Source organism: Apis dorsata, unplaced genomic scaffold, assembly GCF_000469605.1.
Source record: "Apis dorsata unplaced genomic scaffold, Apis dorsata 1.3 scaffold_429, whole genome shotgun sequence".
Classification (NCBI taxonomy): domain Eukaryota; kingdom Metazoa; phylum Arthropoda; class Insecta; order Hymenoptera; family Apidae; genus Apis; species Apis dorsata.
The window spans coordinates 67,194-83,742 of record NW_006263682.1 but is presented as its reverse complement, the minus strand read 5'-3'; the positions used below and the strand labels follow the sequence as shown (position 1 = coordinate 83,742).

The 16,549-nt window shown below is 32.9% G+C and overlaps 1 protein-coding gene across 13 annotated transcripts in view; it reads right to left on the bottom strand.

The window, feature by feature from the left end:
• LOC102681644 (ankyrin-3-like) overlaps positions 1-15,169 on the bottom strand; it is an 80,239-nt gene extending 65,070 nt beyond the window's left edge. For 12 of the 13 annotated variants that reach the window (XR_004151045.1, XR_004151046.1, XR_004151047.1 and 9 more), the window contains exons 1-2: positions 14,962-15,168; positions 12,830-13,166 (exon numbers count right to left, since the gene is read on the bottom strand). Coding sequence is in view for 3 of the 13 variants with exons in the window: in XM_006619609.2 (XP_006619672.1) it covers positions 12,830-13,048 (219 nt within the window). In the remaining 10 variants the exon portion in view is untranslated. Of the gene's footprint in view, positions 1-12,829; positions 13,167-14,961 lie in introns of all 13 variants that reach the window. The other variant, XM_006619613.2, reaches the window with a different exon arrangement.
• Between the last annotated feature and the right edge of the window lie 1,380 nt (positions 15,170-16,549).

Below are 16,549 nucleotides of genomic sequence, written 5' to 3'. Positions count from 1 at the left end.
TTTTTTTTTTTTTTTTTTTTTTTTTTTTTAATTCAAGCAAGTTTCCTCGACGTTGTTGCGTGAAACGATGACAGGCAGAAAATTGCGACTATTTATAAAAATAAATAGTGTACCGAAGAGAATCGGTACAACCTTGTTCCATGTCGAGCGAGAAGTCGCGTTAAACGATTTTAATTAAGCAAGTGTATATCGAATTAATTGAAACAAGTTTCGCTTTCGGAATCAAAACCTCTATTACTGTTTCCAGTGGTATCACGCATGAGCACCTCTTGCATAATCGCAATACATTATAGACGACAAATGACATCACGTCCCTCGTAAGCGTTGAGGTCATCAGGTGCTGGCCTGCCTCGATATTACAGGTTTTTACAATGATTTCGCCTCGACTTGGTTCGATCGCTGCGACGATATGGCATATCCGTGTACGTGTGTGTGAGCGCGTACGTGGCCGATTTACTGAAAAAGTTGATCTTCGACTCGTACTTTTCAATGAGATTTAAAAGGCAGGTTCCCTTATATCCACGTACGAGCCCGATTACGCACTAGAACTAACAACGCACTATAAATAGAAAATGAAATCGAGCCTCGAGAAATGCAAGATTATTAGTTTATATGGCGCACAATGTGGTTATTCTTCTATTATATATAGCCAGCGAAATTTATATAAGTTCTAGATTTCTCTAGTTGAAGGCAAATCAACGATGTTAGATATAAATATTCAAATACGCTATTATATTATTTTTTGAATTTGATATTTGGAATTAAAAATAATTAAGTTCATCGTGTAACAAAATCGTATACATACGTAGAGAAAGATTGCAACATATCGATATTATCGATGTACACGTAATTTTTTCCTTAATGCTTCGCGTCCATTAGCGTCTATTTTTAACCTTGTGTTGCTAGTTGAGTTTGTTTGTACATCGGTGTACAAAAATATTATTATTCAATTTGCGAAAAAACGGATTTCTAAAAGGAAATAAATTTTTAAAGGTCAATTTAAATTAGTCTTTGACAAACATATGCTAATTATACATACGTAATAAAATATTTTACGATAATATAACTTTTAACGAATCTTCGAAAGTTAAGCAATTTTAATGATGAACAATATTTATTCGAGTCGAGAGATATATTTTTCAAAATTACAGATATATCGATATTTATCAATCGCGATTCTCAAAATCTTATTCGTCCTATGATAATAATAAATTATTCACCCGTGAAATGCGCTTCGTACTTTCTAACTCTAGAGCAGCACGATGATCAAGATCGTATCGTTACCGTTATAATAGTTCAAGTACCGGATACATTTGCTCAAGAAGCACTTGCTTCCACGCCACCATTGACTCGCCGACCATCCACCAAAATTTTATATCCTCTTTACTTTTGGCCGCTGTCCAACGAATGTAAGATTTTCCTTACACCAAGAGAAAGATCCAATTAGCTAATTTCGTTTGAAAAACACGTTTTCCTCAAAATCTCTCTGCGATTAAACACGTCCTCCCATTCAAAGAGCGCTTTCATCGAGGTATTAGCGGATATAAGGGAGAAGCCATTAATTATATCACAATGGAACAATTTTTTCTTTTTTTTTTCACGAAAGCCTGCAGACAACGCATTAAAGTTTCTAACACAGTCGTGTCGCGAACTTTAATTCCCCAATTTCCTCCACGAGTTGAGAAGAGAAAGAGATTAAGCGCGACCTTTCTGAAATTGCGTTAATACTTATCATTCCTTGTTGTAAGATAGTTTTAAGAGAGGAGAATAAATTCGTCATTACCGATGTAAATATGGGAGAAAATTCTTTCGAATTGAGATGAATAAAAATTACGCGATCACGATTATGAAAGTTGTTCGAGGGTATGTAACCGAGATATTAACCAAATTCTTGAATCGTGACTCAAATGATGTTCCAGGGCGTCCAACCGATCACCGACCAAGATGATAGTATGATGTCAGTCTCGTACAGTCAGTTGAACGGAAGCACTCCCGTTAAATCGGTTAAATGTTTCCTCTGTCCCTGCTCGGGAACATTCGGGTTTATTGTGACTGGCAGAGATAGAGGATTCGACGATCAGCCATAGTATTCAGAAATGGCTTGCACCTTTTTTCGAAGGTAGATCGAAAATGCGATTTATACGTGGCAACATCGGGGAAAATTGGGTCGTGAATTGTTGTTCGCTCTTTGTCGCGTGTCCCAATTTTCTTTTTTTTCCTTTTTTTTTTCTTTTCACTCGTCTGCGTCACGTCGTAAATGCAATCTGTGAGTCATGTAACGGCCGCGTAAAGAGTGGAAAAAAAGTGAGAAAACGTTAAAATCTGCGAATTTCTTCATTATATTACATAAGGTTATTATTTTTTATTGGAAATTAGAAAAATAAGAACGATCGGAAATCGGTTTTAAAATCGGATTTAAAATCGTTTGGCGATCGAAACAAGGAATTTATTAATGTTGTCGGTATTATTATTTCTAAAAAAAAAAAAAAAAACACTTTATGCGAAAGGAAATCAATAATTTTTGATACGTTCTAATATACAGAAGGGAAAAAAAACATATAAACTACGTAAATTAGTATAAGTTAAATTGTATAAGTTATATAAGTTTTCCATTTTAAGCTTTATGCGATCCAACAACAAGCTTAGATGCTGAAGTCAAACGATTGAACCCTGAACCTGTTATACCGTTATAACCGGAGGGCATAGTCTAATTGTATCACACGATAAAAGCAATTCACCTTCAATACGTTTATTTTTATAATAATATCGAATGGAATAATGATGAATAAAAACAATCATAAAAAAAAAAAAATATTCTATTCCTTTCGATTCCATCTTATTATTACGATATCAAATCAATTAATATCAAAATATATTTTTTTATGTCACTTTCTCTTCAAACTTATTTTTCTCACTTTCTTAACGGACACTGCCGTTAAGAATGAGCTTGGATACTCTCGTGCAATCGCTTTCAACGCGATCTCAATGTCTCGGTAAAAAAAAAATATTCTCAGTAGAGTAAAAGTGAGCGAATACCGTTGAGATCAATTGGCGAGAATTTTCTCTCTCGAATGTACTTCGCGCTCAGAAACGTCACGTTTCTATAACTCGAAAACGCAGTTGTGAATTTTTTCACGCGCGACTGTCTTTTCACGCGCGATGCTCTGTTTGTGCCCTGAAACTGGTATATATGTCATATTTTATACTTCAGCCAGTAACGTAATCTCTTCATCGCCGCCAACGCGTCCTTTTCATTGGGGCTTAATTAAATGTATGGCCGACACGCCGGAGGAAACGAGAACAGGAGAGCACAGCTCCAGCTTTGACCGAGGGGGGCCAATGAAGAGCGTGGTTGAAAGGGTCGAGGTCGTGTCTGTCGCGCATGCGTTTCAATACGAAACGCAGATATTTCAGAATTCGTCGATTTCTCTCTTTCCCTCCCTCCTTCTCCCTCTCTCTCTCTTCTTTCTCTTTCTTCTCACTGTCTTTGTATCGTGTAACGTGTAACGTTGCATCGGCGGAACAATTTTTCCATTAGAGCGTGACACATTAATCTCACCTTAAATTGACACGCATAATTAAGATCTTTCTCGCTTGCCTCGTAATACGTTACAATTTTGATCGTGTCTCGTCTTGCACAACGAGCTAAATACTTTGTTGAACGTTCCAAATGATAAAATACTCGTGTGTCGCCTTCGTTTCGATCCTGGTATTTATTCGTAAAGTTGAATAAATCCGGTAAGAAGAATTTCGATCGTTTCCGTGTTGAGATGATAAAATAATTTCGATAATAAGAATGTTGAAATATCCGAATAAAGAAAGTAAACATATGATTTCGTTCAATCTAAAGAAGCGTATGAATAAGTGAATACCGTTTTATTTTCATCGTTCCCATTTTTTCTTTCAAAAGTAGGGTAAGTAAATAACGGCGTATAAAATTGGTGAGCAGAGAAACGATTTAAAACTTCGATGCTTTTATAAAGATTCGAGTTATAATTTGAAAAAAGATGATCTTTTCTTAATAAGATAATCGAAAATCATTTTATCAAAGCATTTATCAACTTGTTAACGATCAAATAAAAAAATATAATATGATCACTCGAAGAATTTTAATCTCAATAAATTATTTCTAAGAGTCGAAGAAATTAGATAATGCGGATGCATAATTCACGATTATACCACTGTCGTTTATCTTTTTAAATTCTTCTTCTATTACCGGTACATTATGTCAGAACGAATTACGAAATATCTAGGTCAATGATCGATAATATCCAAAGTATAATATTTCACTCATAATTTGTGCAACATTTATGTCGAGACATCCAATTTTGGGGTCAGACGTGATTTCAACCACAAAGTGGATCACCGAGCGTGCTATTGCCGTTACTATACCATTCTGTTGCAATCATTTTGGCGCTGTATATATTCGTTTAATGTAATTTAAGATCGATTTGAGATTCGTCGCAAACTCGTTGACGATTGTCTCCGAGAAACAACGAGTACGATTATATTTCCTCGATCGAAACATCGTAACATTGTATTTCACTATTTTATTATTCGTATTACACGAAGGATAATATTAATAATATAAAAAAACAACGATGCAACCAACGTTCATTCACGCTTTTAAAGATCCCGCGTAACCTTTCAGATTCATACTCTTTTGAAAGCGGCTCTATCGAATTTTGCTGAAAGGGTACCGATAGACTATCGATCAGACAGAAGGTTGTCGTCCCTATTGCGTAACATTATCGCGTCACTTCAAAAGGTTAAACGTATAATATAATAATACAAATAGCATTTCGCTTCGATAAGTCCCTTCACTTTCTCTCCACGCTATCTTTAACACGCATAAAACCGAAAAAGTCATGTCCAAGTCGTGTTAACACGCAATGGTTACACCGGTGTTGATCCCCTATCCTCTTGAATACGAACATGGAGTAAAAATCATTTAACAGTGCCCGATTCTAAGGTTTCTCGGTGTACCACAAGATATACTTAGAAAGTCGGAAGTGTAATGTATTCCACAGCCCTGTAGTGTAGCTATCAACCGGCGTAGAAATCGGTGTATTGTATGTCGATTCCAGACGACTGCAACGAGACACTACAGTGCGCTATACCGGTAGACCAAAAGCGAAAGAAGAAAAAGGAAAAGAGCACGGAGAAGAAAGAGCGCAATCAAGAAAAGAACCGCTGCTTAATTTTTACTTAATAATATTTAACCTGATCTTTTTAATATCAAAGCTTTGGAAAAGAAAAAAAATCGAATGACGTTATCGTTAAATTAAATAAGAAGTCACGCGAGGAATTGATGAAAGGAAGGAAAAGAGAGAAAGAGAGAGAAAGAGGAGAGAACGAGAGATAAATTCGTATATTCGCGAGGCGAATAATAGGTAAAGTACGTGTGTATGTATACATCGGTATATGTGGGACAAGCAAGATGGAGTCTGGAGGTTCGGGTCGATATGAACGCGGCAGCGCTATTGCAGCAAACCGCCCCCTATTCCTGTCGTTCCGCTTACCTCTTTCTTCGCGTCCTTCCACGTCCACGAACCCTCTTATCACCTCGCTCTCTACGCCTATCGCTCAATTGCTATCGACACCGTTACTTAATTAACATCTCGTATGCCGTGGCGGAGATAGAGCTCAAATATGCTGATCACTCGTGTTCGGGGAACAATGAAGGGATTCGTGCGAAAATTGAATCTGTTACTTGTCCGATAAGCGAGTTCTTTTTCGCCTACTGGCACAATTTCTCTGTCGCCTTTGTCTCCTTGTGCACAGAACAACGCGTTTTTCTTCGTTTGTTTTCGAGTAACAGTTGAATACGAACGTTATTTTAATCTTTGGATCATCGATCGAATTATTCAAAAAAAATTTTGTTGAATTTATTAAGGGGATTAAAATTGAACGGATAGCATAACTGAATAGTAAAGAAAATTTTAATTTTCATATCTTATTTTAATGAACTTTCCTTACGCTTTTAAACAAAATGACGCGTTATGAAATGCCAAAAGAATGATGATGAAATTCATATCTTGTAGATAGTAAAAATTCATAACGGTATTTCATAAATTTTTAATCAAATTCCATCCTATTTATGCTCGACGATATTATAATATTTTATATATATATATATATTAAAAATCCAATTGTCTATGCACATGTATATAAATACTAGATAGAAATGACACGGGATATCTGAAATTTTCTGCAATCGGATTCTTTAATCAAATTGTCTAACATGATAAAGACACTCGGGGCTTCAGATGCATCGAATCACTCGTTTACGTAAATATACACTTGATATTACATCCACGGATAAAATAAAGGTGCATGTAAGAAATTTAAGAAATAAAAGAAACTTTAAAATTCTATCTTCTCTCGGTCGGTATCGATTTTATTAATCTTCTCTATTGTCAGGAACAAAATTCGATATTATTTGATTAAATCGCCGCGTGTGAAGAAAAAAATAGCCAACGCACGATAATCGATGCAGGTTGTTGCTCCAAGTGCCTAACCTTACCTAATACCAATCAATATAGGTTGTTGCACCGATTAATGGGTAACTAGAAAATAAACGATTATAAATAATCACTCGTTCAATATTATAATTTATAACTTTTATGGAACACCACCGTTTTGTTAATTCATTCATGAAAAAATATAACGAATATATTGACGATACACGCCCGTTAAAATCTAATTTCCTATATCGCGATTCTGCTCGAGAAGGAATTGGAGCATCCACGATAAACTCCGTCCAATAATTTTTCTATTTTTCTATTCCTTTTTTTCTTCGTTTATCTAACTAGTATTCAACCTGGTTGTCACTGACAAATTGGCGACAAACACATTTAATAGACACATTGAAAACGACGTCATTGCGATCGATTTTACTACACATACACATATATATATATATATGGAACGAAATGCACATATTTCCATGTCATTAACTACGTGAAACGTGTTCGTTTATGTAAATGAAGCATTATCCAATGCATTCGATGCATATTTTATATAAAAATATTTTACGAATTAACCGTTTTGCATAAACGTCGCATAAACGGTTAAATCGTGGGCGTCTATATTGCGGTACACTGTAATTTTAATCGACACGAAAGAGTGTATTATATATATGCGATTGAATATCGTATTTCTCGGTTAACAAATCTCGATCGATCGATCGACTTTTGCTAAAACAAATTCCGTTTCATCTCACCGTGATATCTCTTTCATTCTCGACGAGGTCGAGTCGAGCGAATGGGGAATATTTTTTCGAAGATATTTTGTCGGGAGGGAAATAAATTTCGGGTTTCTTAATTAGAAGCAAAACGACGAAGGCTTCGAAAATCGTTTGAAAACGCTCACTTGTACGAGAGGGTTCGCTTCTCTTAACTTCTCGAGACTAAATTAAACGACGTTGGGGTGCCACGAACCCCAGTTTAGCGGTGAGAGGATCGGGAAAAGGGTGACAGTCGGGTTACCGGGTCGAACATACGCGAAAAAAAAACAGATGAGGAAGTATTAAGTGCACAAGAAAAGGCCAGAGCCCTTCATCCACCCTTTTTGATCATTCCGTATAAGGGTAACGTGATAAATTATGATCCCTGAAGATACGAGAGCCATTGTACAATTAAATTATGAAGAATGTAATGGAAGGTATATAACGTAAGCAAGAATTATCGCAATGATATCGAATCGTATGTATAAAATGAGAAATAGAAAGGGTCGCACAAGTGTCAAATTTGATTGGAGCAACATCTATTAAAACAACTAGAAAGAAAGTGGCTGACATCTCGTCGAGGCCGTCACGATTTAATAATTTAATTAGATTTATGCTGATGACACATCGTGGTCGATTGTTGGGCCTGATGAATAACTCAAACTACTTATAAAGCCTTTTAATGACGATAGCGTTTTATGAGACTTTATTAAACTGGGTCAATCACTGGCGTCGTCTCCGATATATTACGTGTCTATCCATAAGTACGCATCCGAGGCACGGTGCCAAATTTCTTTTGAGAAATCTCTTCTTTAAAGCTATCGAGAAAGTATACGCTTCTCCGTACGATGCACAAGTATTATATTAATCTCAAAGAAAGTCGGGTCTTTTTTTTTATTGGTCAGAATTTTTATTACACCTTCATTTTTTTAACACCCGATATAATATCACGATAATAAAGATACATCGTAATAAAAATGCATAAATTGAACACCGTAACGCGGTAAGAATACGACTTTTTTCTCCTTCCAACTATATACGTGACTCGAACAAGTTCAAGCGGTGGAAACGGAGCTTTAAGTTCTCTGCTCCGAGCATTGGCGATATGTCGGTATACGCGAGGCAACATATCGAGGCAAAAACGTTTATTTTCAGTCTCCACCTTTACACCCCAGGAAGGAACTTTACACGTAGATGAGCCTGGATCGCGTATGCGCTTGCGTTCGCGTGTCTCTTTATGCGGTTTCGCAACCCAGTTCCATACACGGTTGAGAAATCGACGAGTAGAAAACTGTAAAATTACGCGTACCCGCGTGAACGCATGCATTATCACAGGCATAGCTGACCAACCGGATCAACGCTGATTAAATTAACGAACGTACGAAATTTGCAAAGGAAGCCACGTGCCGTGCTCCTTTCCTTTTCGAGCAACGGCTACTATTGTACTACAGAGAGACCGTTTTTTTAATTGGTCCGGTCCCTTTAAGCAAAGGGACTCCTTTCTTCTTCCTACTTCAAAGCTTTTTCCCCCCTTCCTCACGATAGTTGCTATTACGACATTTTAATAACTATGCGTTTTACGAAGCGGATTAATTGTCGCTCCGGAAAAGACGGTGAAACATATGCGCCGTCGCGAGTGTCGCAAAAAACGCGATAGGAAAAAAAAAAAAAAAAAAAAGAATTGAAACGAAACGTCGGTAATAGGTATGTATGTCAAGATTACGGAGACATGTACGGAACCTGTATGTATATTAGTTGTGGCTACGTTTGCTTTTACATCTGAACTTAACGATCGTCATGCGTCATTAATTCACGGCGCAAAAATAACAATTACACGTACAGGAAATTGATATTAATGGCTATCGCGTATTTCTCTAAAGATCGTAGATCGCTATGGATGTTTAATTTTGTGCGATGCAAGAGGAAAAAGTCTGTTGCCTGTTTAAAATAGCGGGCATTCTTCTCTCGTGGAAATCGAATAATTTCATGGATAATGAAATTTAATAAAAAATTAGTTTAAAGCTACGATTACGTATTCCACATTTGTAACAGTGTGATATAATTGCAAAAATTTCCATCGAATTGATATTCTAAATTTTCTTTCTAATCACCATAGAAATTGCGACGATTTGTTTCCTAAACAGATTCTGCAACCGGATGAAGGGGACAATGAAAAAAAAAAAAGAAAAAAACGCACGTATTCCTAACAAGTGTGGGTGTACGTTACACAGCGTCGCATTGTAAGCAATCAGATGTAACCCAGACTCGTCACACATGTCTTTACACGCTTACTTTCATAAACGCATTTACGCACAGCGATGTGTGATGTAGCGAACAATACTTGTACTTCGCTTCCCTGCACGAAGACCATGAAATTATAGCGGTCGTATCGGTGAATGTCACGAAGTAACGAGGTACAATACATCTTGGATAAAGTACACGAATGACCTACATTCGTCATCGCCATTACGCCCTTTATCGTTCGCGATGTAAAATCGAGCATCGGGGTCTTTATGAAATTTCGTATTTAAAGTGAATTAAAGTGAGCAAATCTCAACAAATTTACACATTTTTTATGTTCGATATAAAAAAAAAGAAAAAAAAAAAACTTGACGTTTGCAGCACATTTCAGTCTTTCGTTTTTTTCGTTCTTTTTTTTTTTAAACATTAATTATTCAATTTGCATAAGTCAAGGTAAATAGCAACTGAACTTCCGCTCGTTATTACACCGGAGAATAACGTTCTCTGGCTGAACACATTTGTTCAAGTATTTACCATCTGACTAATAAGTTTAGCAATCTTCTCGCATTCTGGGTACGTACTATTATCGAAATGTTTAATCCAAGTTCCTCGAACGTAAACAAACAAAAAAAAAAAAAAATTATAGATCTTGAGATAGATAAATATTGTATTTTAACGAGCGACATCGTTCGATGCTTTTGATCGATCCGAACGAAAACAAAGTTTGTTTTATCGCAATAAGAATACAAAAGTATTTTTGCTATATGAAGAGTTACGCTTGAAATGATTAGAGATAGTAACCATGGCCTCGTAGCATGAATGAAGGTCCATTTATGAAGATCCGTTTACAGGGTCCGTACTGATGAGATTATGACGTAATTTTACGTGAGTCTAAACTGTACGAGTAGATAAACGGAGTCACGTACAAATCATAAATGATCGCCAATATGGTAACCGTCTGGTAAGTGAGTTTATACAATCTTTATCAGAGAACTCCATGAGCAATGGAGGAGAATTGTGATAAAACAACTTTAGTTTTGACGAGTCATCAAAAATATATGGAATGTTGTAAATATTGAAATTCATTCTTAAGGACAAAGAAGTAAAAGATTATTTATTTATTTATTTTTTTTTTTTTTTTTTTTTTTGAGAATTTGAAAATTTTTTTTTTTTTTTGAAATTTTAAAAATTTTTTTTTTTTTTTGAAATTTTAAAAATTTTTTTTTTTTTTTGAAATTTTAAAAATTTTTTTTTTTTTTTGAAATTTTAAAAATTTTTTTTTTTTTTTGAAATTTTAAAAATTTTTTTTTTTTTTTGAAATTTTAAAAATTTTTTTTTTTTTTTGAAATTTTAAAAATTTTTTTTTTTTTTTGAAATTTTAAAAATTTTTTTTTTTTTTTGAAATTTTAAAAATTTTTTTTTTTTTTTGAAATTTTAAAAATTTTTTTTTTTTTTTGAAATTTTAAAAATTTTTTTTTTTTTTTGAAATTTTAAAAATTTTTTTTTTTTTTTGAAATTTTAAAAATTTTTTTTTTTTTTTTTTTTTTTTTTGAGAATTTGAAAATTTCTTTGTTTTACATGACTAATTTAATATTCGAGGAGAATATAAAATGCGTTCGAGGAAAGGATATGTAAAAGAGCTTGGCTCGTGTCCATACACATTTCTTCACGTATTTACAACACGCTACTTTTTCTGGAAATACCATTTGATTCATTCAGAAAACCGTACGAAAAATATAACTCATGTTAAAGAAATAAGAAAATCACAAAGATGGTTTTTTTACACTTCTGTGTACACGATACTACCTACAGGCAGTGCCAATAAATATATTCTTTGTATTGCGTTTGTATTGCATTAAAGTTTTCACGCGTATCGTAATTTTAAGTAAAAACATTTGCTTGATCGTCCAGAAATGGACAGTTTTAAAACGAACAAACTCGTTTTAATCTCAAATGTCAATTAATTTTGGAGTTGAATAGATTATAAATAGAAACGAGTTCTCGTCGTGTATCGTACAATACGTGTTTTTGGACTCGCAAAATCCTCTACGCACAACTTATATTCTCTATTTACAATTTTCACGATCTACAATCTACATTAACCATGACCTTTGAGCTGGAACAATCAGTCATCAAACCTAATACGTTAATGCAAAGTAAATGTAATAAGTTGAAAAACTCATTATGTAGATAGTCTTGTAACTTCCATGTATATTTACTATGTTCTTCGCATTATTTTCGCAATTTATGTTGTGATTAAATAAAATCATGACTTCTTCATATTCAAGGTTATTATTCTTGTTTGCTTTTCTCTCATATGCATAATTACAATTTACTGTAAATAGGCGTACAAATATTCCGAGTCATTTTTGACGAGTCTAACGATGAGTATCAATTATAATAATTGAATAATGATTGGAAAATTTTTTTATTCGAAAAAAAAAAGAATTTAATATAAATTCTTGAAATTTATCGTGTAAAATTAACATTAAACTAATATTTTATTTTTTTTTTTAAAACCATTTTTTTTTTAAATTACTATTTCCGAATAAAATAAGGAATCGTACGTTTTAATAAAGCGAATTTATTAAATGTGCTACGAGAGCAAGGAATATTATTAGGTATATTTTATATTTTAATTAATTATCAAGAATTCTTTATAAGAATCCTAAAATAGTATAACAAAGAATGTTATAACATCTCTGAGATTGGATTAATTTAAATTTAAACAAATATCCTCTGATCGATCTGAATAGAATTTTATCGAGTGTATTTAATACCAAGCAAATTGAATAGTTGTGCTATTCTTATTAAAATGAAGATTATGAATAAATTATAAAATCAGTTCAAATCAATCGTATCAAATTGTTACGTAAGAATGAACAAATACAATTAAAAGCTGTATACAAGTAGTTATTCCATGGATAAATGTTATGATAAATGTATTGATTGCTATTGTAAATTGTTAGATACGTCAAGAGAAAAGATCTAATGATCGCCTGTTTCTTACGGTATCGCCAAGTATATTAAAAACCAGATATACAGCTTCTAGTGTCATCTTTCTTTCATGAATATTAAATTACGGCATTTCATCAAAACTTCCTATGTTTCCTAATCTTTCTCTGTCGGTCTAGATCAACTAAAAGGAAGATACTTACTCTCTTAAATATAATAAACGTTTCGTAATCTGAACCCGTATTGAATTATGGAAAAAAATTACAGAAAACCAAGACATATATATAATACTCGCATATGATTTAAAATTAATAATAAAATTATAATAAAATATTTGCTTGAAAAATTGTGTCATGATGACGATGACGATAGTTTTAAAAATTAAAAGAGATATAATTCTCTTACCTGTTTACCAGTGCGAGGTAACGTTTCCACATTGGTACCGCCGACGACAGGCGCTTTTTCCGGTCCTCCATTCTGTTGGCTGACATTAATGTTGGCGTTAAGATTCGCATGTACGTTGGCATTAATATTGTTCACATTATCGGTAAGGTTCGTGTTTCCAACACCGGCATCCCCACCAGTGCCAGTTCCACCCCCGCACTTTCCTTCCTCGCCCGTCATCACTTCAGCCTCACCCTCCACCAGTTCACCCCTATCTCACCCTTTCGCGTTCCACGCCTCGAGCTTTCCTTCCGTTCACTGATTACCAATGTCGGTCCGCTGGCCAAAATCCGGATATCTGTTCAAACGAGACGGCGAATCGTCGATCAGAAGAAACAGGTCAATCTACGGATCGCCGAGCCGATTGGTTAATTCTTTCGGATCTTATTGCTCCTATTTCTTTCGTTTCGTCAGCTTTACTAGCTATACTATCACATCTATCTATGAAATATCGATCCTATTGGAAACTACTTCGAAAACGATAGGAAAAGGTATCTATGTTCGAGTAAAGGCTGTAACACAAAGCAAAGAATGAATTGCTTCGCAGAGTTTAAATCACAGGTTATAAATATTATAGAAACGTATTCCGAATAATTAAAGAAATGATTGATTGCAATTTAACTCGATTAACATGTCATGTACAAGAGTTCCCTTTCTTTTGCTGACACGCTACCGAAATTCATTAGAAAACGTAGAATTATTTTCGTTCACTGGTCGCCGCTATTTTTAGGATTCTCACCGCGCGATACGGGTGGTATAACGGTATATGACTAGCCAGTTCAAGCACGTTAGGAGGCAGACTTCACAAGATATGCCGATCAAGAACTAATCAATCAATGCAACGGGTATTTCTCGAAAATTAAAATAATCAAAACTGTATTGTCATTGGAAATAAATGTTTCTATCCACATTTTAACTGCATCACGAATTGAGCTCGTTTTCACTACAGTTTAATTTTAGCCAATCTCATATAGGCCGGTTTCCACTGACGTTACCGAACTAACGGTTAAACAGCGTAAAACTTTTGTTACAGATTCAATCCACTCACAGCGGACAGATTATAGAAAATACTACCGTTCATTAGAAGAAACTGGGCAAAATAGTTTTCGATAGCTGTGAGGAACTCGAGTAATCATACATGTAGCTCTATCGTCAGTAGTGGAACCAGGGAAAATCGATTCGGCCGTGCCCGTTTGAGCACTGCGCGCCTCTCAAGTATGCGAACCACCGCGATAAAAGCAGTATCGCGCGGGATGATCGTTTTGATTCCCAAATATTCAAATAAGAGATATTTCGTATTTCATACGAGTGAAACTTATAGAAAAGTTTATTCAAAAGCATAATAGCATTGTGTATTGAAATAAAAATCTATAACGAACGTGATGATAAAAATATGATTGCAAAATTTGAAAGAAATGTTCTTATTTTTCTTTTATATCTTTGTTTGTGTTAAATAAGAAGAAATTCTATGAATTCAAAATCAAAATCCGCTAGTTTTCATCATAAATCTAGAAAAAATTCACATTATATACAATAATGTATAAAATTTGATATTTGTAAAAGAAACTAAAAAAAAAATAAATTCGTTATTACTTCGAAAATGACTATTACTAATGTCCGATTATCCATTATATAAACAGAACAAAACAAAACTGATGGAAAATATATGAAAATGAAGACAAAATCATTCCTGAAAATATATAAATTTGAAAATTGAAATTTATGGATTGATTTTACAAATCATAATGTGTGATCGATATCAAACGAATCCACCATATTTCTCTAAAGCAGAATTTCTGCTTCGGGCTATTGTCCGAGTCACTGTATACACATATATTGACTATGCCGGCCTTAGTTTCTTATTTTCTATAAAACTACACATTATATTTGATGATTAATATTTTATAACTTTTCATAAACTTTGTTTTTTTCTATTTTCATGACTGAATATACTCAATATATGTAATCTATCAAAATAAGCTACCTTATCGAAGAATCATGTATTAATCGAATCCTGATGCATCGAAAAATGACGCGATTAACCAAAGAGCTACAGGGTGTTGTAGCGATACTTAGAATTCCCGAATACTAACCACAGGATACCGAGGCACTTTTCCCATTAAATGTTTCTTCACTGTCAAATCACACGAAGTTCCGTCATTTTTTTTCTACTTTCGCCGTTGCGCGAACCGAATCATATATATATATTAGTCAAAAGGATTCCGTCTGTTTAAGAAAGTTCTGAGCGTAACGCGACCACCCTCCTGGAAACTCCGTACGGCTTTGATCGGTTTTATAACTTCGATGGCGACGGGTACGCTCGAAGCGACGCCTGGTGATCATGTTTCAGATGCGCTGGCTATCCCCTCTTTTCAATCGAGCTTCCCGATTCCCATCACTATGACTACTTCGTACAGCATAAAATTATAAGTAAAACTGAATATGGATATTTTATTACATTAACTTAAATAATATTTAATTCACTATCTATATATAAAAACAAAAAATCAAATTGATATGCATACTGAGGGTTTTTAAAAAAAAGAAAGAAAAAAATAAAACAATCTTGTTATTATTACTATTTTAAGTGATAAATTTCTTGCATGAAATTTTGTACAATTAATTATTAAGAAATATTTGAATTTTTTTTCCAATAGAACAAAATTTATAAAGTTTTATATCATATATGATATTATATTTAGTTATGTATACGTAATTTATAAGATTCTATTTTTTTTATAAATAATGACTTTTTAATTTAAATATGATTCTAATAATCATATTTAATCATTTTCGTATTATTCTATATATAATAATATATTCTAATAATAATATTCTATATATTCTGTATAAAATAAAAAATATATTTGTTTTATATATTTTGTTATCAATCAATTCATAATATTGAAAGAATATTCTACTGATTTGCTAACTTTAAATATACCTAAATATTTTTTATTAAGTTTACATATCGAAATTTTAAACAGATTATTAATTGATAGAGATTTTAAATTGTTAATTTATTGTTGTAATTTTTCCTATTTTTCGCAATATCTTTAGAGTATCTATTATAAACGTATTTCATTTTCTAACATATTTTGAAGTACTTTTTTCTAGAAAATTTGTATAGTTTACAATATACATATCATCAATTTGATGTAATGGATTTATTCTATGTCTTTTTCCATATAATATTAAGAATATCAGTCGATTTTATAATCATTTTATAATCATCTCTATCAAAAATATCATAAAATATAAAAATGAAATTATGTTTTTAAATATTTCAAACAAAAATTTGTTTTTTTTATTTATTTTATTTCAAAATCAATATTAATGCTATTAATATTACATTTACATTTAATTTTGATAATTCTTTACGATTGCACTAAATATCTAATTTATAATTTTATTACATATTTATTATTATAATATTATAAAATAAATTATTAATTACATCAATAGTTTTTGTATTTTTCTAAAGATATATATAAAACTTATATTAATTAAAATATTCTAATATGATAATAGTTAAGAAAAAGAGATGGAAATATTTCATCTTATATTTCGTGATTTATCGATAAAAATGCAAGTCAATTTAAATAAAAATGTATAAATAATAAAATAATGTTTCTTAATTAAAATCATATCTTTAATATAAATAAAAAAATAAAAAACATC